Source organism: Mustela erminea, chromosome 4, assembly GCF_009829155.1.
Source record: "Mustela erminea isolate mMusErm1 chromosome 4, mMusErm1.Pri, whole genome shotgun sequence".
In the NCBI taxonomy this organism is placed as follows: domain Eukaryota; kingdom Metazoa; phylum Chordata; class Mammalia; order Carnivora; family Mustelidae; genus Mustela; species Mustela erminea.
Window position 1 is genome coordinate 93,910,979 of NC_045617.1, and position 25,487 is coordinate 93,936,465.

At 41.2% G+C, this 25,487-nt stretch overlaps 1 protein-coding gene across 2 annotated transcripts; it reads left to right on the forward strand.

Annotated features, from left to right (window-relative positions):
- Positions 1-80: 80 nt before the first annotated feature.
- On the forward strand, positions 81-25,135 carry ADGRF4 (adhesion G protein-coupled receptor F4). Of its 2 annotated transcripts, XM_032340206.1 has the most exons (11): positions 81-957; positions 2,064-2,103; positions 9,525-9,633; positions 10,572-10,626; positions 13,021-13,172; positions 14,375-14,626; positions 15,492-16,871; positions 19,097-19,138; positions 19,594-19,653; positions 20,693-20,749; positions 24,418-25,135. In XM_032340206.1, exons 3-10 carry the CDS (start codon positions 9,547-9,549, stop codon positions 20,738-20,740), a joined length of 2,076 nt encoding a protein of 691 aa, XP_032196097.1. In that variant the 5' UTR covers positions 81-957; positions 2,064-2,103; positions 9,525-9,546; the 3' UTR covers positions 20,741-20,749; positions 24,418-25,135. The 2 variants fall into 2 exon arrangements, with proteins under 2 accessions (XP_032196097.1, XP_032196098.1); XM_032340207.1 differs by lacking the exon at positions 2,064-2,103.
- The last annotated feature ends 352 nt before the right edge of the window (positions 25,136-25,487 follow it).

Sequence of the window (25,487 nt, forward strand, 5' to 3'; positions counted from 1 at the left end):
AATTCCCAAATGACCCGGTACTTAATGAGCAACCTCAGTAGAAATGACCTAGTTTCACAAACGTGGCCTCCTTAGTTGTCATTACGGTAAAGATGTAACAAAACTGCCTTTTCCTTATTTCTCCTTCATGTCAGCATTTCCTCTGGTGATATTGAAACGGAGGTTTGCATTGGGTTTTGTGGCTCAGAGGAACTATGGAAATAAGAGACAGTAGAATCGGGATGTGTGGGCTTTGGTGGTGAGAGAGGAAATCCAGGCTTGGCTACCCTGTCAGAAATCAGACTACATGAAGTTTTCAGTAAGTGGAGACTGTGCCTTCTGTGACTGAATTCCCACGGTCATGGCCCATGGCTCACTAAGAACTCTTGGGCCAGTTATTAAAAAATAAAACAAACATCTCTTTGGTGAAGGTAGGGATTAGATCATGATTTACCAATCCATTTCCTAGCCAGTTTTTCCCCAGGCTCAACACCAACATAGACAAACTGTGATTGCCCTTAAAAGTCTTCATTCACAGGGGCCCAACTTTGCATTTTATCCCCCGTGTTCTAATTACATTAGAGCCGTAGATGCAACCTGGTCTCATGTGATCGTCTGAGATAAAGATGAGGAATTAAAGCACAAACAAGTGACTCATTTTAATGGATTTACTCCAGACAGGAGAAACCTGTAATTTCTCTTCAGCGTGCTTGATGGACCCATCGTGGAGTGAATCACAGACTTACACAAGCCTTGAAACCCCAGGCGGTTTTACAGTTCTCAGATAGGCTTTTCACCATCGGTGGCTGGTTTGCACCGGGCCCTCTTGGATTTCTCTTTGAAAAATGGAGAAGTGGCGTCACAGGCGCTGAAGGGGGACCATGGGACCTGCAAGGGGAGGCACCCGGGATGGTGGGGCACAATGGCTGGAAGCTCCGTGCCAACTCTCCTGCCTGGCTGCTAGCTTTCCTGGATGCGGTGAGTACCCATGCCAGGAGCAAACCTTCCTCTGACTGAAGACTGGATTGGTTTTGCGTGTATTCTGGAATGGGGAAAATGCGCTATTTCTGGTGGTATTCTCTGGGGTGCTTGATTCTGCAGGAAGCCTTCCTGACATTATTTAGAAATTGGCTAGCTCAAGGTTGAAGTCCGCCCTCGATCTCTTTTATATTTGTTTTTCTTTAAGAAGTCATTTGTCAGGATCTAATTGCTCACTCCCAGGAGTGAAAATGCAAAGCACTCTGTCAGGCAATTTGACTGTTTTCTGACTGTCCCTTTGCTTGATAAAGTGGATAAGCAAACCAGCTTGCAATTCCCTTCCTTTGGGCTGAACGTAAAGATGTATATAATTTATTATAAAGCATTCCTTTAGTAGTTTTCTTCTATTTATTTATTTATTTGACAGATAGAAATCACAAGTAGGCAGAGAGGCAGGCAGAGAGAGAGGAAGAAGCAGGCTCCCTGCTGAGCAGAGAGCCCAATGCGGGGCTCGATTCCAGGACCCTGAGATCATGACCCGAGCTGAATGCAGAGGCTTAACCCACTGAGCCACCCAGGCGTCCTAGTAGTTTTCTTCTTATAGTGTGGCTAACAAAGCTGTCTTTATATCAACTTAAAAGGAAACATTTCCTCTAGTGATGGTTAAATCTTTTTGTAAAGGGCATCTACCCTTGTTTTGAGTGGTCTACTGTACACCATTTAATCACCTATATTCCTTATCCTCTGAGGACAATTGTGACCTTTCAAATGTATGTTGTAAGATGCCTTTGTGTGTGTGTGTGTGTGTGTGTGTGTGTGTGTGTGTGTGTGTGAGTACTTCAGTGACCTTTCTTCCTGGAGCCAAGCAATTGCCCAGTTGACCAACTACTTTAAAATCCTGTAAGTCTTGAGAGAGTTGGTGAGAGGCTAGATACCTTCCAGATCTGAAATCGTGTGATTCTTCAAACATAACAGTATTTGAACCAGACTGCCGTTCTCAGAAAAGATACTGAGTCACAAAGAGATTGGCTAGAAGCCATCTTAAATAGCCCAGAATAAGACGCTTCTGATTGTAATAGATCTTTTCTATCTTTCTTTCCCCCAAGGCTCTTTATGAAACTGCTCCGCCATGGCAAGGGACAACTGGTAAGAGTGACTGAATCCGTTCTGTTACTGACGCCAAGCAACAGGCAAACAACTTGTTTAGCTGTCTGACTCTATAATCAGCTCTAATTACCCCAGCGGAGTAGATGGGACATACGGTTATGAAAATCGGCTGAGGGGAATAAAACACACACACCCCAACATGTAGGTCAGCAGTCTCTAAGTTCCTCACCCTCAGTTAACCTCTCTGAACCGGACCTTCCCATAGAAGGGATTGGCCAATAAGTGTGAGGTGAGCTGCTGCCCAGAAGGTGAGCCAACAAGTGGAAGCCCCCCACCGCCCCCCGCCACCTCACATTGGAGTGAAGGTCATGGAGGCAAGTAACACTTTGAGACAGTGTCCCCTCCGTAGGCAAACATCCTCACCCAGCTCACCTTGGGGTGTTCTGTGTGGAGGAGTTTGAGAGATCATGGCTTCCAATGCATTTCTTTCCTTCCTGACTGCGGTTATTATTCCCAGGCTTACCTTTTTTAATTTGCTTTGAGAGTCCTGATGCTAGCTCTCACGCAGCGTGTCCGGGCAGGTGGGGAGCGCCTGGGTTCCATGACTCATATCCTACAACCCCATTCTAGGGAAGATCAGAAAAAAGCTCCGGGACCCAGGCAGACTAATTGTATTTCTTGATTCTAACTCATTCAGAATCCCAGCTCTTAGTACAAGGGAGGTGGGACAAATAGGAGATGGTGTGTCAGAACTGTTGGGGTCTTCTAGGTCTTTCCAAGAAAGGGTTTTGTGAGTTCTGACCATGGAGACAGGGCAGAAAGGGTGCTCACGCTGCCATGCTGGGAGCAGACATCACTCATCTAGTGCGGCATTGTCTCTTGCCAAGCCTAAACAGGACCTTGCAATCCTTTTGCACAGAGGCTCCAAGCAGTATAACAAAGAGGTAGGTTCGGAGCATGTCTACTTAAATCTCTAGGTTCCAAAAGGATCTAGAGTAGCACATATGCTCACCTCCCCCTCTAAGATCGAGAACTTGCTTTGTGATTTTAAAGCAAAAACTTCCAAAGTTGGTATCATTCTCTGTGGGGCTAATCACTTATTCATTCATTTATTGAACACATGCTGACGGGGTAACTATTACCACTCTTACACTCTGCTGGGTGCTCGGGACCAAGAAATATCCCTTCCTGTTCACCTCCTAATGACAACATGATTTTTTTGGTTGGGGGGAGGCCTATTCTGTTAGGTGTGGGCTAATTTCTCTCAGGCTCTGGGGCTGGGAACACTAGTTCTTGTGCTCTTTTGACCCTTTGTCATCAGGGCTTGGAGCACAGGCAGTGATGGGGGAGGCATCCCTTGCTGGGAGTTCTCTGGGGAGGGATATCCTGAGTCACATGACCTCTGGGACCCTTCAGTCTAGCTACATTGTCTTCCTAGCCTCGGGGGCCAGCAAAGGTGATTTTCTCTCTCTCTCTTTCTGAAGTAATCACTCTGTTAGAGCAGAGTCTGGCTTCCATTCAGTGGCCTAGAATCGCCTATTACCAAGTGAAAGATAAAAGTGGCTGGTAGTGGGCAATTCACACTTTTATGAGGATGCACCGAGGGAGAGAGGCAGGTTAGGGAAGCAGGGAGGAGGAATTTGGGATGCTACTTTTCCAGTACCTGAGAAGCTGCAATTCCAGGTGGCTCATTGCTTTTAATCTCTGAAATAGGCCAACTTTCAGGCACTTTGGGAACAAGATACAGGGCGTGTTTCTTTGTAAATGTCAGGTAACTAGTCACCTAATTGCCACAGAAGACTCAGGCATGAGTTCTGCATCTTGTTTTCTCTTCTTTTTAATTATTCATTTCTGAGTCTGCCTTCCCCTTCCTGGGATCATCCCAGACACCTGAGATGTCTTTCATCCCTGCCTTTCCTCACCTTTCCACCCAGAGAATCATGTGTCAGGATGATTCTGACTCTTCTCACCATTAAAGATGACCTATCCATTGCCTCCTTCTAAATTCAGGTCTGTTACTCTCTGAGGCGCTACTTTGGGTCCCGGGGTGTGGCCTCCTGGGCAGGTGTTAGCACTGGGGCTGGCACATGGTAGGTGTCCAACAACTGCACATGTAGTCTGAGTCTGGATACACTAATGTGTTCCAGGATGACACATGGTCCTTGAACAGCAGCCTTAAATTTCCCCAGAGGACTTTGGATGAGAAGGTAAATTTGGTACAACCAGAGTGGAGCAGTCTTTTCACCACAAGGATTCCCAGAAACTCTGCTATGCATCTGTATATATAAGAGGGGTGGGCGGGGTGGGGCGGTTGGTGTGGGGACACGTGGTTTCTCCAACTGATCTGACCATGGAGCACCTTAGTCTGTTATGAGACCAGTGTTCCAGAGAAACCCACTTCAGGACACAATATCTTGGGCAACATCAACTGACACCAAGCTCTGTATGGTTTGCCTTACTAAATAAAACAGGCAGTTTTCCTGAAATCACAGAACATTTAGGGCAGTGTAGGGTCATGTTTTTCTTCCATTCTTCTAAAATTCAACTTTGGTGCCTGCTACAAACTTGGTAAAGAAGTGGCGGGTAGTAAGCGTCCACCCTAGGCATACAGCACTCTTCTGTCAGGATTACTGCTTACTCTTTTTATGTTCCCCCACCATGTACTAGGATCTTGATTTAAATAGCCAGGAACCGTTTTTGCCAACAAACCATTTTTCCTGCCACCATACCCGAGGGGTTTAGAGAAGTAGCGATCTTATGAAAATGCAGTTTTGTTGTTAAACTGAACACACTATAAAGCCAGAGGTCAGTGAATGGCATGAGGTCATATTAGCATACTTGACACAGAATAACTCTGGGTTCTCCATGGAGGAGAGAACCAGGCCTTGACTCCTGCACTCTTTACTAGGAACTAGTAGACCCCTGGGCCAGGCAAGTTGTCCTTACTACGTTCACATCGGAAAACGGCTTCTTTCAGTACTGTCTGTGTTTTTGTCAATGTTCTTTTGGACAATCCACTCTTGTCATAGGTATTTAGATTTTATGTCCTTGTTCTTTTCTTCATTCTTTTAAGAGGTCAGTTGCTACCTGCAGACACTGTGCTGGGTATTGGAGAAATACCAAATATATATATTTTAGGTTTATATTTGTATTCAGTATTTTTTTAAGAGAGGGGGTGTAAAGGGAGGGGGGAGGGAGAATCTTGAGCTGGCTCCACACCTAGTGTAAAGCTCAGCATGGGGGTTGATCTCACGATCCTGAGATCATGACCTGAGCCAAAATCAAGAGTCGGATGCTTAACCAACTGAGCCATCTAGGTTCCCAAAAGTACTTTATATTCACAGAAAATTTTCAGTTCAGTATTATGCAAAATGCAAAGTCAACTTTGCTTATTAAGTCTTTATCAATGGTGAATCTAAGTATGTTTCTTCTATTCTGTTCTATAAAATATCAGACTCTGTTTAAGAATTATGCCAGATATACTTCTTTTTATTTTTCAATTCCCTATTTCAGAACTCCAAAGCTCTAGCTCATTGTGCTCTGCAGAACACTCTGGCTTTTGGCTTCAGCTATCTATATCATGGTGGGACAGATTCCATTCTATTCTTTTTGGTGAGAGGAGAAAAAACCCATTTGGAGCTACCTTGAAAACATTTCTCCATCTGACCCATCCCTACCAATCAAACTAGGCAAAAATAAGAATGCTGTGCCTCCTCTTGGGTAACATTATTAAACATCTCCTCCTTCCCACTTGTAATAATTGAAGGAACTTTACCATATAATTAGCATATAAAGTAGTAGATGGGTTACATACACCAGACTATAAGAACATTAATGATGAAACAGCAAGTTAATTAACCAAAACTCTCCAAACAGCTAATTATGCTCAGCTCAATGTTTGTGTTTCATGTGGCCATGCTTATGATTTCACACTACATATAAGCGATCTGTTAGAAAGTTTTTTCTAAGGAAAAAAAAGAATGTGTCATTATTTCATCATGTTCCATAAAGAGCATAATGATCTACAGAAAATGCCATGCCTAGTGGATCCTTTAGTCTCCAAACACTTTCAGGAGCCATGGACTTACAGAGGCCCTAACACTGCTCAGGAAAACAGTTTTGAACTTCCTAAACCACATCAGATCACATCACATCATTGGGCCAAATGTCCGACTTTCTTCCAGCAAGATTAACTTTAAGTTCTTATATGGAAAACTGTGGACAGTAAAATGCTTCCTTCTGAAGCCTTAGATAGCAGGCATCATTTCTTTTAAGTGGCCTCCTGTTGGTTTGTCTTCACCCATTTCACTGTTCATTTCAAACCATTGCTCTCTAGGTGGAAGAGAATTGCATTTAACCTCAGCATCCATCCTATTATTTGGCTCTGAATGTAGGTGTCTTTTTTCCCCAATTGCATGTACCTTGGGAAGAACATTTTGATAGATTGTGAAAAAGTAAAGAGGAAGGACCAAAGAGACCACTTCAGTGGGAGAAGTGGACGATTTTCAACTTGATAATGAAAATGAATCGTCCATTCTGTATTTCTATTTCTCAAATTGCAGGTTACAATCCATTAGAGGGTTATGGATTCAATTTAGTGGGTGGCGACCAGTTTCCGAAAGAATGGCAGACAGAGTGGAATGCAAGATAAAAATCATGGACAGAGCAGAGAGTGTCTTGCTCATAGGTGGGAAGGATAAGAAATATATAAAACCTTTTAAAATATAAAAATTATGCATTTTTCCAGTCTTATGTATGGATACCTATACACATACATATGTGTCTGTACACATTGAGTCATGATATAAGATCTGTTTTATTACTGTGTCAGGATAAAAATTTTGGAAAGCCACCGGTGTATATGTGAAATATACAGATAGATCTAAGACAGCTTATATTGGTTCTTCTGGTATTTCCTTTTATGATGATGGTTAAAAATCTGTCCTATAAGGAAGATGTGGTCCATATACGCTATGGAGTATTATGCCTCCATCAGAAAGGATGAATACCTAACTTTTGTATCAACATGGATGGGACTGGAAGAGATTATGCTGAGTGAAATAAGTCAAGCAGAGAGAGTCAATTACCATATGGTTTCACTTATTTGTGGAGCATAACAAACAACATGGAGGACATGGGGAGATGGAGAGGAGAAGGGAGTTGAGGGAAATTGGAAGGGGAGATGAACCATGAGAGACTATGGACTCTGAAAAACAACCTGAGGGTTTTGAAGGGGTGGGGGGTGGGAGGTTGGGGGAGCCAGGTGGTGGGTATTATGGAGGGCATGTGTTGCATGGAACACTGGGTGTGGTGCATAACAATGAATTCTGTTACACTGAAAATAAATAAATAAATAAATAATTTAAAAAAATCTATCCTAAATAATATTAATATTGCAAATTGCTTAGTGTGTCCATCCAACAATTTGCCACATACTTGAGAACTTCTTTCCACGCACTCACGTAAGATCTTGAATTCCACACACATATTCCAGCAACTATGCAAATCCATTACCACACTTTGCCTGTCATTCTGCCATGTTTCCTTTCCCCTGCTCAGACTTGCTCTACAAGATGACAGTATAAGTCCAAATACGTCTCCCCATTCATTGGTTAGGAACTCAAAGAATTTTAAGCTCAAAGACAATTTGGATGCCTTCCTGTAAGTGCCTGTGGCTCATCCTCTCATGTGAAGGCTCACTGCAGTCATGAAAGACCTTCTTAGTCTTGACTCCACCCAGAAAAAGTTTGACGATCCCTGATCAGTGAGTTTTCTTTGCTCCCTGGCCATAGGTTGCCTGGTGAGCATAGATGGATCAGAGTTAGTTCACCTCCATTACAACATAAAGGAATTTACATTTGCTGAGGCTCAGTTTCTGCTTGGCCTTATTCACTAGGTAGAGTATGTAGCTGATCGCTTTTCCCACTATTGGTTTGACTTGTCTGAATTCCCCACTGGACATCCTTTATGGAAATGACAGCACCCTTTACTTCCCTATCCCCAACATCTGGCATAGTTTATGACAAATAGGAGCCACCTGATAAAGGGTGGTTGAGAGAATGAATAATCATCCCACATTTTATGAAATGGATGAGAAAGAAAATAGGCTCAGCAAATGTCAAATAGCTCATCAATAGCATAAATGTTATTGACAACTTAGCTCATGCTGAATCTAAAGTCCATGACATCTTTACTTTGCTGCATCTGTACTAAGAGAGCATTGTTCTAAGGAACTTTGCTTCCAATAAATGGTCTTATTTTCTGCTATCCTGTAAGAGAAGTATGGTGGTCATAATCAAATCATGATGATGTTGATGAACTTCAACTGTGACGGAGATGCTTTTTGGAAATTTGTCTTTGAAAGGTAGAACTAGGAAGAAAGAGGCATTATCAAAAGAAAAATAATTGTAACTGTGTGGTAACAGATGTTAACTAGACTTCCTGATTTTACAAAAATACAAATATCAAATCACTATGTTTTATGCTTGCAATTAACACAATGTCACATGTCAATTATATATTAAAAAGAAGAAAAAGGCAAGAAATAGAGATTTAGCCAAAGAATAATTATCTTTTCATGCTTCTAGTTTCTCTGTATAATAGTTGATCCATCTATAAGAAAGAATCTCAGTGCTTGCTCCAATAACAGACGATAGTATGTATTCATTTCATTTTAAGTTCCTTGACCCCCTTTGCCCAGAGAGACAGTACATTGTAGAACAGTAGTTCTCAACTGGGAGCAAATTCCTCTCCCAGGGCACATTTGCCCATAACAGATATATTTGGCTGTCACAGTTAGTGAGGAAGCTGTTCCTGGCATCTAGTGGGTTGAGGTCAGAGATGCTACTGCACATCCTATAATTTACAGGACAGCCCCCAACAAAAAAGAACCATCTATCCCCAAAATGTCAATAGTACCATTGCTGAGAGATCCCATCTTAGAACTTGACTTTCCAGCTGTACCATCTGGGTCAAACCCTTGGCTCCACCACTTTTTATGAGTGACCTTGACTCATAGTCACTTTGTACCTTAGCTTCTCCACTAATAAAATGAAGATGGTAATACTGTCTTACATCATCTAATTAAATTAATTAATGCAAAGGAGGACTTTAGAAAAGTGATTGGTAAATAAAGGTTCTTGATAAATGTTATGATTAAAGAAAATCGTGGATCAAATAATCAGAAATGATTCCTTGGTGAACATACATCCTTCCTAGTGCTTCCATCACACCTGTCTATTGTTTGTAGACAAGTTGCCAGTTGAAGGAAAGTCTTTTCCATTTTTTACACATTAACTGGCTTGAAAGTAGATATTGGTGTCCTTTCTAGAAGCAGAATGTTTTGGTATGGACATCTCAGAGTACCCAATAGTGTCACCAAGGGGTTGGTTAGTCGGCTAAGTTTTGTGTTGTCTGGCTTTATCAACTCCACCTGAATCCACTTTCATTCTGTATTGCAGGTGAAGATCCCAATGTGTGAAAATGAAGTCCCAGGCAACCATGATTTGCTGTTTAATGTTCTTTCTGGGCATAGAATGTTCTCACTATAAATCCAAGGTCCACATAAAAGTAAGTTTAATTCATTCTCAAGTGGTCCCATGAGAAATCTGCCAGTTCTCCTAGATGAGTTAAATTTATGACAAATAACATGATCTTAAATAAAATTTCAAATGACTACAATTTTACTCTTGCAGATATATATCTACATCTATCTCTATAAAAATACATATATATATATGTATTTTTTTTAAGGGAACAAAGAAAAGTTGAGAGGTGGCTGGGCCCTGCAACAGTGTATTTGCGTGGTGCAACAGAGCACAACAGTATAATAGAAAAATCACTTTGCAAGCCACAGAGAACATAGACAGGCAGCTGCTGGGAGGAGGAATACTAGCCTGGCAGGTAGCATTTCAGCTCCAGACCTTACCTTTTCTTCTTATTAGCTGCATACGTTGTTTTCTTCTTTGAGTCTTAATTTCCTTATCTATAACATAAAGGGTATTTTTTTTTCTTTTAGATAATTTTTATAGCCCTTTATAGCTGCAGAAGAGTTTGTGATTCTATTATTGTCACCTAATGATTATTCCTAGCATCTGCTCATTTCTTCCTCTCTGGGGATCTATGGTATTTGATGGATCATATTAGCTTCATTTCATAGTTACAGTTAATACAGAGGGAGACCAGCTTAGCATTATAATTACTACATCTCTTTTCTCCCTGAGTACTTGAGCTTCCCAAAATAGGTACCCAATCCACTAACCTGACCCTCAGGGCCCAAATGACCACTGGCAAGATTCTTGCCCTCCTCAGAGGAGGGTTTATTCTCTGTCTGTGCTCACCTCCATGATTCCGTCTGAAAATTTCTGTGACATCACACGCAGACCTGGTGCAGTTTTCTTCTGAGTCATGAACACATTTTCTCTTCATCTCCACATGGAGCCTCTATGTTGAGATAAGCAAGGAGAGTTCCACAGTAAAGAGGACCTTTGGGAATTTGTGTTTTACAGGATGGAGATAAACTTCAACATCCTGAAGGGAAACTCATGACTGGAAGGATACAAGGTAGGTGTCTACAGAAGAGTGTTCTTCCATAGGGAGACTGGGCAGGGTAAAGAAAAAGCATGGATTTGGCAGAGCATGTCCCCAGACCACAAACTTTAAAATGGCTAACAGTCTTTAACAAGTTCTCATTGTTTACCAGTATTGACAGACTTTCTTACAATTATACCATTATCCATGGCATAGTCAATGACCCAAGTTGGCAAATTATTCACGTGTTCTAGAGTAGAAGACAAGTGTTTACTTTAAAACCCCAAAGGGAAATCTGTTTGAACTAATCAGCTAATAAGAGGCAGAAGAAGGAACAGGGCAGAATTCATTCCTTCGTGCAAAGGTATTTTCAGAATACTTAAATGTATGTTACACTCTGGTGCTGAGAAGTCTACTGAAGTGATGTAAGATAGGTATTGTGTTGGTGAGATGGGTTACTCTCAAAAACTCAGAAATAAACTATGGAGATAGTTATTAGTAGCGAGATAATGAAATCGCATGGTTCTTACCCAAATAGCAGAGATCACTGGATTCTGCACAGACATGGCCAAGTATATTTTTAACAAGAAATACATCTATACATTGATGTGGACTTGAGAAAAGAGGGAAAGAGATGGCTAACCTTCACTGAGCATTGGCAAAACTGATTCAAGGGCTAAACAAGATGCTCACTCATTCAAGTTTTTAACAAGACTGTGGCGTCACCTCCAAACTGTATGGATGAAGAAATTGAGATGCACTGAGCTTAAATGACTTTACAAAACCAGGGACAGTGGGTAGGTGGTAAAGAAAAATGCAAACTTTCTTGTTTCCTTTCTCTATGAATGGAGTCATCCACAGAGCTTCCCTTGACTCACAGACAGTCACCACATCTTATTGATTTCAACAACTTACTAGCTTCCATTAGGATCTACTTCTTTTCAGATCCCTTTTTACTTTTTTTCTTTTTCTACCTCTTTTCAGATCCTAGATCCTTTTTCCTGGGAATACTTCAACACCCTCATTCTTGGGTTCCTTGCTTCAAGTCAATCCACTTTACTCATGGGCCGAATTAGGCCTGCCACCAGGTTTTAAAAATAAAGTTTTATTGGAACACAGCCATGCCCATTTATATTCTTATTATCTTTGATGGCCTTCATGCCACAAAGACAGAGTAGCTTTGAGAAAGACACCTGGTTTACAATGATGAAAATATTTATACTCTGGCTAGTTTTCATATTTAGCAGATAAAAATATGGAATTCCTCATAGAACTTAAAAATCAGATAAACAATGAATGATATTGCATGTGTCATATGAACATTAGAAAATTATTCATTGTTTAACTGAATATTTTCCGTTGATCCCTGTTATTCATGGACTCTACATTTATAAATTCTTCTATTCATTCTCCTATTGGACTCTACATTTATAAATTCTCCTATTCATTCTCCTATTGGAACTTATTTGTGACCCCCAAATCACTACTCACAGTGCTTTCTGGATCATTCATACACAGAAAAAAAAAAAATTGAGTTAGCTCAGGTATAAGTTTCCAGCCAAACAAGATAGCACTCTGTCTTCTTGTTCTAGCTGTCCTACTATAAACAAGTGTTGTTTTTGTGCATTACTAATGTCATATTTTTGTATTTTATGCTTTTTGTTTGTGATTTTGTTGTTTAAAATAGCCCTGACATAGTTCTGAAGAGCTGTCTGGTGTTCCTAAGGAGATTATGATGTGTCTTAAAGAGAAAATTCATGTGTTAGATGAGCTTTGTTCATGTGTTTTTATGAGTTATGGTACTATTTGCCATGAGTTCAATGGTAATGAATCAACAACATAAACGAAATGTCTTTAAATAGAAACACATAAAATGAGCTAATATATTAATCAGTTGATAAAAGTGTGAGGAAAAGCTTGTAAGAATCTGCCTTGATTTCCCCTTCTTCGGTGTTTGTGGAAGCAACTCCATAGACCATAACTATTGCAAATAATGAGATTCAACTGTGTCTGAAAATAAATTTACTATTTAACTGGACTTTCCGTATTTTATCTGGCAACCCTATCATGGCCTTTATGGAAAATTTTACTGCCTTTGCTCTATGGTATTGTTAATTATCTTTCAAAAACAAATCCAATCATGTTTTCTGGTAACCCCCATATTAGCACAGAATTCAAGTCTCCCATCCTCATCTCTTGCCCCACCCCCCTCAGCTGCTCTAAACTAGCTTTTCTGTCTGACCTGCGACCCCTCCTCTCCATGTGCTGTTCACCCTGCCTGGCACACCTTGCCTGGTGCTGAAGACTCTGTTCAATGTCACCTCCTCTGGAAAGCAGACAATCCCCAAATCCCTAGAATGAGTTAGCTGCCTCCGTCAGAGCTCAGTCATGCTAATTAGGCCCCCTCCTCTCTCTCTTGCTTTTCAGAGAAATGCGAGGGACCTTGCATCACGGCTTCCAACTGCAGCCAGCCCTGTGCTCAGCACTTTCGTGGAGAAATAGGATTTACATGTCATCAAAACAAGTGGCAAAAATCAACTGAAACATGTACAAGCCTCTCAGTGGAAACACTCTTTAAGGTGAAGTATTTGCATATTATTGGCTTCTAGGGCTAATTTCTCAGGAAACCGTAGAGGCATTTTCCTGTGTTCTGTTCTGCACGACAATAAATCTCAGACTTAGACTTAGGAAAATGGCAGATTGTGGGAAATTTGTCTCTTCTCCTTCCTTCCTTGCCCAAATTCTCAGATACTCTCCCCGCTCCTCACTCTCTCTTTCTCCCTCTCAGCATCTTTTCTTTAAAAACTCCTTTACACAATGGTAAATGCTTAGAGGTTGAAGTTTGAGTTTTGACCTCAAATTTTATTTATTTATTTATTTATTTAAAGATTTTATTTCTTTATCAGAGAGAGAGGGGGAGAGAGCGAGCACAGGCAGACAGAATGGCAGGCAGAGGCAGAGGGAGAAGCAGGCTCCCTGCTGAGCAAGGAGCCCGATGTGGGACTCGATCCCAGGATGCTGGGATCATGACCTGAGCCAAAGGCAGCTGCTTAACCAACTGAGCCACCCAGGTGTCCCTTGACCTCAAATTTTAGAGCTTAAAGTTTGAGATGGATTTGTGTGTACCTTCGCCTAATTACTGAACTCTAAACTTCTTGAAATTACAATTTAGCATCATTTGACCTGCTAACCTCCATCCATCCCCACCCACACAAATTTCATGAGACTCCCCTTTCAAAAAGTTAAAATAAATAGACAGATTTTGTTTTTAGAATTTCTCCACATCTCTGGAGAAAATGTCTTGTTGTCACACTTGGGTTAAAACCACTATCCTGGGGCACCTGGGTGACTCAATGGGTTAAGCCTCTGTCTTCAGCTAGGGTCATGATCTCAGGGTCCTGGGATTGAGCCCTGCATAGGGCTCTCTACTCAGCGGGGAGCCTGCTTTCCCCCCAACCCAACCCGCCTGCCTCTCTGCCTACCTGTGATCTCCGTCAAATAAATAAATAAAATCTTAAAACAAACAAACAAACAAACAAACAAACCACTATCCTGAAAGTGATAGGTCAGTATCCTGATCTCAGTGGCAATTTTGATGGAGCTGCTTGTCTGGGTGTGACTCCATCCTACACTCTCTGTCTTTCTTGGCATCTAAACCCCTTTTTAGTTCCACTTGCTTCTCCATTTTCCCCTCATGGTGTATTTGTGCCTTCGCTCCTTTATTCTGAAATATGTTAGGTATTTCATCATTTTTGAACAAATTTTTTTTTTTTTTAAACAGGACTTCAGTAGTGCATCACGCCTCTCCCTAGCAGCATCATCTGTGCCTGTTCACGCTCTTGATTTTCGAGCTCCAGAACCCGTGGAGAGTGTAGCTCAAGGAATCCTCAGGAACTGTCCAATTGATTATGCCTGCATACTCGATGTCGTGAAGTCATCAGAAGCCACGTCTGGAAACATCGCGTTCATAGTGGAGTTACTAAGAAATATTTCTACAGACTTATCTGATAATGTTACCCAAGAGAAAATGAAGGTATTCTTTGACAATTTCACTTTAAAAACTGGCAGGTTTCTTTTCTTTTTTTTTTTTTTAACCAAATCTTGCATTTTAACAGTTTCAAATGTACGGTCCAAAGTCAGACAGCCACAGCAACCATAACAACGATAGGATTTTTATTTCAATTCCGCAGGTCGATTCACTCTAGCTTATGTAAATTTTCAAGAAGTTAGCACATTTTTAATACATGTTTCTGTACAGACTTACTAGTTTCAAGAAAATATCCCGAAAGGATGGCTGTGAGCAAGAGTGTGTCTATTCCAGTGTTGCCCAAATTTAATTCTGTAGAACATAATTATTTTGAGAAAAGTTAATGGGGGTTTCATTTCTACAAGGGAGATCTGTGCATAGCGGATGTAGAAATTCTGGGTTAAACAAAGTTAAGCAGGTTTCCTTCTGGCAGGACTTTTTAGAACTTTTCATGTGTTAATGAAGTTTAGCCCTCTTTATAGAGGGGGGGAGTATAGAGATACAGTATGCAGTGTTTCTCAAATTTAGGTTTTTATAGAATTTCCCCCCAATTCCCTCCATTAAACAATCATTAATAGCTCACAAGAACTCTTGGGTTATATAGACTGCAATTTGGAAATGCTGTCCCCGGGCACATAATAAAGTAATAAACTTTATTTATATTTTCATTTTATTTTAATGATTGTTTTACTGTACTTCCCTCTCTGAAGTCCTCTTAGCATGAGATTCCAATAAACAGTGAATTTGAAGAGCAATATATCAAAGAAGATCCCATCACTTGAACTTGAGAAATTTCAGGGTTTAGAGATTGATTTTCTACACTAATGTGTAAATCCTTAGCATAACTTCCATTTTTTTTCCTCCACTGCAGAGTTATAGTGAAGTGGCCAACCACATCCTTGACACAGCAGCCATTTCAAATTGGGCTTTCATTCCAGACAAAAATACCAGCTCGGATTTGTTGCAGTCAGTGAATCTGTTCGCAAGGCAACTCCGCGTGCACAATGAATCCGAGAACCTTGCAGATGAACTCTTCATTCAGGCAAAAGGGCTTCGCATCAACCACAATACCTCAGAGAAAAAGTTCAATTTCTCCGCGAGCATGAACAGTACAACAGAGGGTATCTTAGGGATGATAGAAATTCCCAGGCAAGAGCTGTGGAAGCTGTCACCAAATGCATCCCAAGCCATCAGCATAGCCTTTCCCACCTTGGGGGCCATACTGAAGGAAGTCCGCTCGCAAAATGTGAGTCTTCCTAGACCTGTAAATGGTCTCGTTCTTTCAGTGATTTTACCGGAAGGACTGAAGCAAGTCTTATTTACCTTTGAGAAGATCAACAAATCCCGGAATGCCAGGGCCCAGTGTGTTGGCTGGCACTCAAGGAAAAGGAGATGGGATGAGAATGCTTGTGAAACTACGCTGGAGATCACGAACAGAGTGAAATGCTTGTGTAACTACACCAACATGGTGATGTCCTTTTCCATTCTAATGTCCCCCAAATCTATAGACAACAAAGTCCTGTACTACATCACCTGCATTGGGCTCAGCATCTCCATCCTTAGCTTGATTCTTTGCCTGATCATTGAAGCCCTGGTGTGGTCCCGGGTGGTTGTGACGGAGATATCATACTTGCGTCATGTGTGCATTGTGAACATAGCTGTGTCGCTCCTGATTGCTAATGTGTGGTTCATCATAAACTCTAACTTTCACAAAAAGGCCCAGGACTCCAAGTGGTGTGTTGCGCTGACATTTTTCAGCCACTTTTTCTACCTCTCTCTGTTTTTCTGGATGTTCTTCAAAGCACTGCTCATCATCTATGGAATATTGGTTGTTTTCCGTAGGATGATGAAGTCCCGCCTGATGGCCATTGGCTTTGCCATTGGCTATGGATGTCCACTGGTCATCGCTGGCACCACAGTTGCTGTCACAGTGCCAGAGAAAGGCTACACGAGACCCGATGCCTGTTGGCTTAACTGGGACAATACCAAAGCCCTTTTAGCATTTGCCATCCCAGCCTTAGTCATTGTGGCCGTGAATCTTGTGGTGGTTTTGGTTGTTGCTGTCAACACTCAGAGGCCCTCTATTGGCAGTTCCAAGTCTCAGGATCTCGCCATAATTATGAGGATCAGCAAAAATGTGGCCATCCTCACCCCACTGCTGGGACTGACCTGGGGTTTTGGAGTAGCTACGCTTATAGAAGGCACTTCTTTGATATTCCATATAATTTTTGCCCTGCTTAATGCTTTCCAGGTAAGTACCTAGAAAGAGACTTGTTTTATTAGTTAATATTATTAATATTTTATTTATAAGATATATTTTTATTTCATAACTTGTTATTCTGGCTATATGACATATTCTGGCTATATGATTGAAAAATATAGAATACAAAATGTTTGTTCCATTTCTTTCCATGTCTTGGAGACATTCAGCTGTGGCTCCTCTCACCCCATTGATTGTCAAGTTGGATTTAGTTGATCAGGCTGATTGGGTGGGAATCTCCTTTTCTGTCCTCAACCGGTCCACCTGTATCTCTCCTAAAGTTTCAGTGTTAGATGAAGTTGACCTTCACTTCTAGAGGACTAGTCTTTGATCAAAGATGTATGAATCTACACTCACATGGTATGCTTCAAAACAAAGCAGTTTTTATCCTTTCTCAAGCAGTTTGGGAACTCAGTGGAACAGTCATTTCCCATGGGAGGACTAGACAGGACTTGCCATTCTCTTTGAGTGTTAACCAGTTAGGAGTCCTCATGGCTCATCCCGGTGAAATAAATGGAGGTTGTTCTTCATTGAAATAGATCTGGCTGTGTGTTGCCTGACCCTAGAAGTGTAACTTTTCTCTGGGTCTCACCCTTTTCCTTAGTAAGACAAAGATTTGAATCTAAAGTCATCTCTCTTTTCTTTTCTCGCTCTCCCATACTTGGTTTGGCAAAATTAACCCTCCAAAAGTTGCTTTACTTTATGTTGGCTACCGAGCTTGTACTTTTGGGAAGCTGCCACTAGCCAGACTGCTTTCCATACCTACGAGGAATAGTAAATTTGGCAAGTTCATATCCTTAATTATGCTTTTCATCAGGGGTTGGCAAACTCCAGCCTGCTTCCTGTTTTTGTAAATAGTTTTACTGGAATAAAGCCATAATCATTCGTTTGCATTTTGCCTATGGCTGCTTTTGAGCTATGATAGCAAAGCTGAGTAGCAGTAACAGAAACTGTGTAGTCCGCAAAGCCAAAAGTATTTATTATCTGGTTCTTCACAGAAAAAAATTTTCCAGTCACTGCTTTAAATATATAAATATAACTGTTTAGTAAAGCAGCATGGATTCCTGTTAATGTGTCACTATTACTATATTTTAAAATGTGGTACAAAATATAAAGCAGACTTTTAAGAAATGCCAGCTCAGATCAATCATATATCTTACTCATATGTCTTTAATAACTATGGAGAACATTTATTTCACTCTTTGCCTTGCATGGCTTTAAGGAGAAATATTTGACTCAGGGTTGTTGTTCTTGGTGTTTTTTTTTTTTTTTTTTTTTTTTTTTTTCCCTCTGAAATCAAAAGCTCTTGGACTGACATAAATCTCCCCAAATCTTGAAATTATTTTGGAGACTAATGATATCATTCTATTTTTTTTAATTTTATAACTTAATTAAGCCCCAGAAAGTTTTATTGTTTCTTTTCTGAATCACTTCTTTTTCTTTTTTCTTGATAGAAAAATACTGAAACACTTTTAGTTAAATACACTCCAACTTTTCTCAGCAAGCTTTCTCTGTGACTCACATTTAAAAGTTTCCATCTTCTGATTAGCGTTTCTTTGCCATGAAACTCTCCTTGGAAACCCAGCCTTCCTTCCATTCACATGGCAGGATCCAGAATTCTCTTAAACTTCAACTTCCACCATTTAAAAAGATTGGGTATCAATTATTGTGACTTTACAGGTAACCAAATAATTTAAACTTCAAGAGACCCTGTCTTTCAGAGCTCTGTAGTTTTCTCTTTTATGAATAAACTAATTCCATCAGCTCAGAGACCCTGCTATTTTGTGACTTTTAACCCCAACTGAAAGTAAACTATAATACAGGTTTCACTTCTCAAGAAAGCTTCCATGATTTTCACTTTGAGCTACAGGATTCCATGTCATGTTGTGTCATGTTACTGTTACGATAAGTAAGAACAACTACTTAATATTTGGAAAGAAGGTAAACAGATGTAATAAGGGGGAAAACACCATTGTACATTTGCAGTCATTCAATAAATATCAATAACTGTATTGCCCAGACATGAAGGTGACCCTCTTTCTTTGAGGTACAATCACAGAAAATTTTGCCAATGTATTTTCTCTGAATCAGTAAAAGCTGAAGTTTCTAACATCCAATAACTGTCCTTGAAGATATCTAGAAGGGTGGTATTAGAATAACAGTTGGGATGTTGTCTGCCATACCATCTCTCATACTTCTGCTGAATTTTGCAATAGGGGTTCTTCATCTTGCTGTTTGGAACCATTATGGACCATAAGGTAATTTGAATTTGTTTCTCTTATTGTAAATATTTCCATGTGGCTCAGGGTAGCAGGGGGATGGAGCGGTTTTGATCAGAAAACCTGGTCCATGGGGGTGAATTTATGGGGGTGCTTCAGGCATCAGCTGAGAGCAGGAAAGGAGAGAACCCTACTCTCTCATTTCCTGCACTTAAGTTAACAGGAGGTGGTGTGTGAGTGTATCCAAAAGAATAAAAACCATTACCTGAATTTTAATTTTAACTCTAGATCTAATTATAACCAAAATTTTAATTTTAATTATAAATGTAATTATAGCTATACCTCAATTTTTATCCACGTCTTATTTTTGGCTAAGCACTATGCTAAGCCGTAAGCCTAAGCTGCTTCTGCCAGGGTTAGTGGTCTTGAAGTTTCAGGACAGGGGTCTGGATTTGGGGGATGTTGTCATTTGTTCACTGTTATTGTTTCTTTAGATAAGAGATGCTTTGAGGATGAGGATGTCTTCACTGAAGGGCAGAACAAGGGTCGCAGAGGTAAGCCCTCCCATTCAGTCTCAATTATGAAGGGTCAGTGTCCTCAGGAGAGTCACACAAGACAAATATAGCTTAGTATTCCGGATTTGTTAACAAAGAGAATTATTAGGGCACACATTCATTCATTCATTTCTTCACTAGACAAATTCAGAGTAGCCAGCTAAAGCTTAAGGTCAGTAGAATGTACCTCTCAAGAGAATGTTGCAGCCTGGATGTATTTCATCCTTCTGGACCACTGGATGTATTTTGAGGTCTGGACCGTTGAGATGGGACAACATGAAACAAGGATCATAGACTCCTAAAACACCAGAGCTGGGAAATGAGAGATGAGTTAGAAATGAAACTCTAGTCCAACCTAGTCGTTTTATAGGTAAGGAGACCAAGGCGCAGAGTACTTACGAGATTCGCCTGAAGCCCAGTTAATCATGAGAATTCATAGTGTCCTTGCTCAGGACTCTTTTCAGTAAACCCTGTTCTTGGATTGAAGTATATGTATACTTATTGGTCCTGAGCTTGACCAAGCTATCCATCTTTTAAGGTACCAACTGAAACTGACATCATTGCCATATTAATTAGAAAGCAGTCATTTACTCAACCAATAGTTTCTCAGTAGTAGCTACTTTCTTAAAAATAAACAGACAAAACATTTTCTGAACACATTGACAGTCAGCATTTACGATTAGCTACTATTGGGTGTGACTTTTGTTAGCCTGGTTCATCAATGTTAAGATAGGCATTTTCTTTACCTTCTAACATTTCTGCAATTGGAATGTATTTTACAATCAGTGGCATATCATGATTAAATCGGCAAGATTTTCTTTCTTTTTTTCAGTGGAACATAAAAAGAATGATGCAGCTAACAATGTTAGTTTCAATGAAAAGTGATTTTATTCTGTGTAGCTGTGTCATTTCGAATGCTTGTTTTCACGTTTCCATTTTTACATGTTTATCTCTAAGCAGTCATATACAAAAATATAAATAAACTTTTTTCAATGCCGTTACATACTGAGATCACTGTTACTTTTTTTTTTCCATTTAGAATGCATCTTTAAGCCCAACCAATGGATCTAAATTAATGAATCGTTGAAGACGAGATGTGAGTATTAAAAACTCAAGGAGAATCTTCGCTTTCAAGGTGTGACAAACTCCTTAATGCCCTTGTGAGCACACGGTTGCCTATAGTGTGAGGCAGGAGTGAGATGGGGAGGGAACAGTAGACAGATCTTTCAGAGCTTAGAAACTGCTTTATTGCCCAGTGCATAAAGGAAAATATGCACATCTTTAAAACCTATGTCATCTCAGTGTATATATGTCTAAATCTTTTAAAAAAGTTTTTATTTACATTCCAGTTAGTTAACATACGATGTAATACCAGTTTCAGGTGTACAACATAGTGATTCTTCACTTCCACACGATACCTGGTGCCCGCCTTCATCCCCGCCACCTATTTCACTCATCTCCCTGCCCACCTCTGTCTCATCACCGTCAGTTTGTTCTCTGTAGTTGAAAGTCTTTCTTGGTTTGCCTCCCTCTCTCCGTTATCCTGCTCGGTTCATTTGTTTCGTTTCTTAAATTCCACATATGAGTGAAATCATTGTCTTTCTCTGACTGACTTACTCACTCAGCATAATACTCTCCAGCTCCATCCATGTCATTGCAAATGGCAAGATTTCATTCTTTTTTATGTATATATATACATATACATAATATATAGTATACTATATAATAATGTTTTTTATCCATTCATCAGTCTATGGACGCTTGAGCTCTTTCCATCATTTGGCTACTGTAGATAATGCTGCTGTAAGCATTGGGTTGCATGTATCCCTCTGAGTTAGTATTTTTTATTCTTCTATGACCAAATCTTAAATGTACTTTCCTTTCCTCAGTGAGAGAATGATATCATCACATCTACACTGATAGAGGATACACCCTTGCTGTCTATAGCACTCACACACCCTAATTCCATCTTGTCCGTGAGTGGTGACACTTATAATAACCTCATTGTTGAGAAGGAAGACTTAATTGATTGAAATCACAAAGCAACAAGCCTATCCTTCCATAGTGAAGTAGAGCCCAGAATCATCCCTAAGGGGGTGTGGGTTAGAATTGCAGAGAGCTAGCTGCCTCACAGCCAAACTCCGAGACATATTTCTACACAGATGAAATTAGGAGAAAACAAATATTAGGCATCTGTGAAGGGGAGATCAGTCACACAGTGGCAGCCAGGAGCCTGAGAGGTAGTAGGGAGATGTAGTTGGGGGGATCAAGTTGGGGGTAGTAGGGAGATGTAGTTGGGGGGATCAAGTTGGGTACGGTTTTGTCTTGGAGAGGTTTCATGGCCTTTGAACATGGATATAGATGAGTCTCAGATTTGTTTAAACACCATCTGGCAGAGGTACATCCTCTTTTACATTCCTTCTCTTTCTGAGTCAGGGCAGAATAGTGAACAATGGGGCAAAGCGGAGAATTGAAATAATCTCATGTAGTCAAAGACATTCTGAGTTGGTGGAACCGCTGTGTTACAGAGCCTACAAACCTCACGTTGTGCTGTTGTGGGACCTTGGTTCATGGTCCCAGGGAGAGGGAGGGAAAGAAAGAGGGCTTTGTCATATCCACTGACTGTCATGTGTGGGGTGCTGGGAAAACACCGGCATGAAATCCTTACTTAATCATCCTCACATCCGGGTTTTTATATTAGGACTGTAAAAGGAGCGAGGAGGGATATCAGAGTCTTTTAAAAGGTTTCTCTCTCCCACCTCTGCCCGTTTTCTAGTCTGTAGAGCTCCCCCATAGTGGAACATCACTATAATGTTTCTCGATCAGTCACTTACAAGGAGATAATTCAGATGACCTGTGCAAGATAACCTTTCCAGTAAGGTCCCAGTTTGACTTGCTTTAGGAAGTTTGTTAGACTGCTTCAGGTGGAGGAGATTCTGGCTCTTGGGGATCTGAAATCTAGCCATTCTAGAGAAAAGAGGTATGGTTGAAGTCTAATCCCCAGCTAGTTGGGCATACCTGGTTGGCTATAGTAAAAATTGGAGAAGACCCGTAGAACCCAGGATCTGGACTGCACTCCTTCCTGTGATGGGGAGGTGCACGTAACTTCCACAGGCACTTGGGGGAAAGTGGAGGAAGGTGGTGGGAGTGTATTAACAACTCTCCAAAGACATCCTCGCCTCCTGATTCTTCAGCTCTTACTTTTGAACCTGTGAGGTGGGGCATGAACTGAGGGTTGCATTTTTTTCTGCATATCCTTCATAGGTGGCCCTCTCCTATTGAATTTTCTCAGTAATTGGAGCTGTGCTTTTTACATCTGGACGCACATGGAACCAGAAGGATGAGGACCAGCAGCTGACATGAGGGTTAGACCACGTTAGGGGCCAATAAGTTAGACATCAGGAGTAGGAAATGTACTCTAAATAAATGGAGACCTAGCAGCACCAGGTGGGGTTTGGGTCTTTCAGCAGAGAAAGAGAGGGGCTCCAGCCAGTCAAGGTCAGAATTACAGCTCAGCTGCACGGGGTGTTTCGTAAATGCAGTACTGACCAAGGCAGTATTCCTAAGTATTCCTAAGCCACAAGGAAAAGGCAGTATTTCAGGCCTTAAATCAGTACACAAAATTGAAGGCTGATGGGATCTGAGGAGACAGGCGTTAAGTCCACTGGTGAGACGGGGAGGCAGGAGTTCTGAATTGGACTTGCAGAGACTTGAGACCCTGGGCATGGGTGGAAGCTCCACATATCCCAGTGAGTTTGATTGCTCTTAGAAACAAGGTTAGGGGGGCACCTGGGTGGCTCAGTGGGTTAAAGCTTCTGCCTTCGGCTCAGATCATGATCCCAGGGTCCTGGGATCAAACCCCACCCCCGTGGGGATGTCTGCTCTGCAGGGAGCCTGCTTCCTCTTCTCTCTATGCCTGCCTCTCTGCCTACTTGTGATCTCTGTCAAATAAATAAATAAAATATTTTTAAAAAAAGAAAGAAAGAAAGAAACGGGGTTAGGAAAGGTTTGTTAAAAGATCTTGAGATCATGGAAGAACTGCAGAGGTGTGCAAACTCGGCAGTTGGCTTTAGGTATAGATTCCAATCAAAGGAATCCCATTCTGGAGGCAGACGAGGGAGGGAGCTAGAGGACAGGCTTATTATGAAGGCACAGCCGCACAGCGCCCTCTGCTGTTCATATGGAGGGCGGGCCTTTACAGGGACGCAAACAGAGCCTGTTTCCCCAGTGTTACTCCAGTGCGACCAGGAAGTCTCTTCAGTTCCTGTAAAACCCCTTCCACGTATTTGCTTATGCCTGAACTCACCTCAAAGGATGCAGAACTCTTCATCTCCCAGTAAGACGTGAGACTGACTGAGCCAGTGCCTCAGAGAAGCAATACGGTTTTGTACGTAAAGTTTTAAGTTCAGAGGAGCAAGTCATTCTAGAGACCAAGCTTAGGTAGCCCAAGACGGTGAGAGGGCTCTGGGGACGGAGTTTAGGGCTGAGGAGCAGCATGGAGAAGGCAGAGGGCGCAGAAGAAGGAAGCTGGGAGAATTACCATGTGACTCTTACCGTGTGACTTTGAGGAGATTGCTCGATGCCTCTGTGCCTGTTTCCTCATCTGTGAAATGGGTCTAATCATCGTACATACCTCCCAGGATGGTCTCAAGATTCAGTGAGCTAAATATTCAAAACTTGTAGAATGAGGCCTGGCTCAAATTACGTTATCAGTAAATGCCAACTATTCTTCCTGTTAACGTGTGTTCCAACCATTTTGCCTAGGCCGCTCCATTCCTCATGGATGTTCCGTGTCCTGGACTGAGAGTGAAGCTCTGGGAGAGGGAGGCCGGCATGAGGGACAACCAAGTTTCCTTGGAAGACTTTCTCTTCTGGCCAGGAGTGACACCTAAGCTGTCAGGGCGAAAATGCTTGCCGAGGGGAAAATGAGAATGACGTTTGGTGCCTGGGCTTGAAGGAGCCAGAACCACTGACTCTTTGACTGACCCGTGACTCGCAGGCACCTGGCTTCTTGGTCAACCTTGGCAAGATTAAGACAGCAAGCCATTTTCTGAGCTTCTGGACAAGGCTGGAGCTGTTGGGTGTCTACTGGATGAGGTGTGTTTTCACGCCCAAGGCCTGCTCTGTGGCTCCATAAACCCGCCATTGTCATTGTGCATGGATCATGCTTGCTCTGGGGGACAGAAGTTAGATCCAGTGTCGGGGGAGGGGCGGAGATGGGAGTGGAGGGGGGAGGGTGGCAGCAGAAATACCGACTCTACTTTGGAGACTGTTAAATTATGGTAGGTTTCCTAAAAATGGGAACAGAATTAAAATAAGAGGACTTTTAAATGTGTTTCTGATTTTAGTCTATTAAAATAGACTAAGTAGTCTGTTTTAATAATAATTTTGCTCCTAGGACTTTAGGTTCCTTATTTGTGATACTTAAAAATATTCTTGTAGGTATTATTATTATTATTATTGTGTGTGTGTGTGTGTGTATATGTGTTTAAACCCCTATACATAAAAAAGTTTTAGAAATAAAAATAAAAACATTTACTTTTCACAACTTGCTCATGTGTGAGTTCATTCAAGGTGGATGGCCCCACTGGTATGGTACATTCTTGGGTACAATTCTTTTATCAATCTACCTGGACCCATTGGCCAGACACACAGGAGGCCCAGGAATGTAATCCTACCATGTACTTATAAGGTGAGGACCTAGAAATATTTGGCAAACAGCACTACTGTCTTTTAGACATGCTCAGTGAAATTTCTTTCTTTCTTTTTATTTTTTAAAAGATTTTTAAATTCATTTTTTGACAGAGATCACAAGTAGGCAGAGAGGCAGGCAG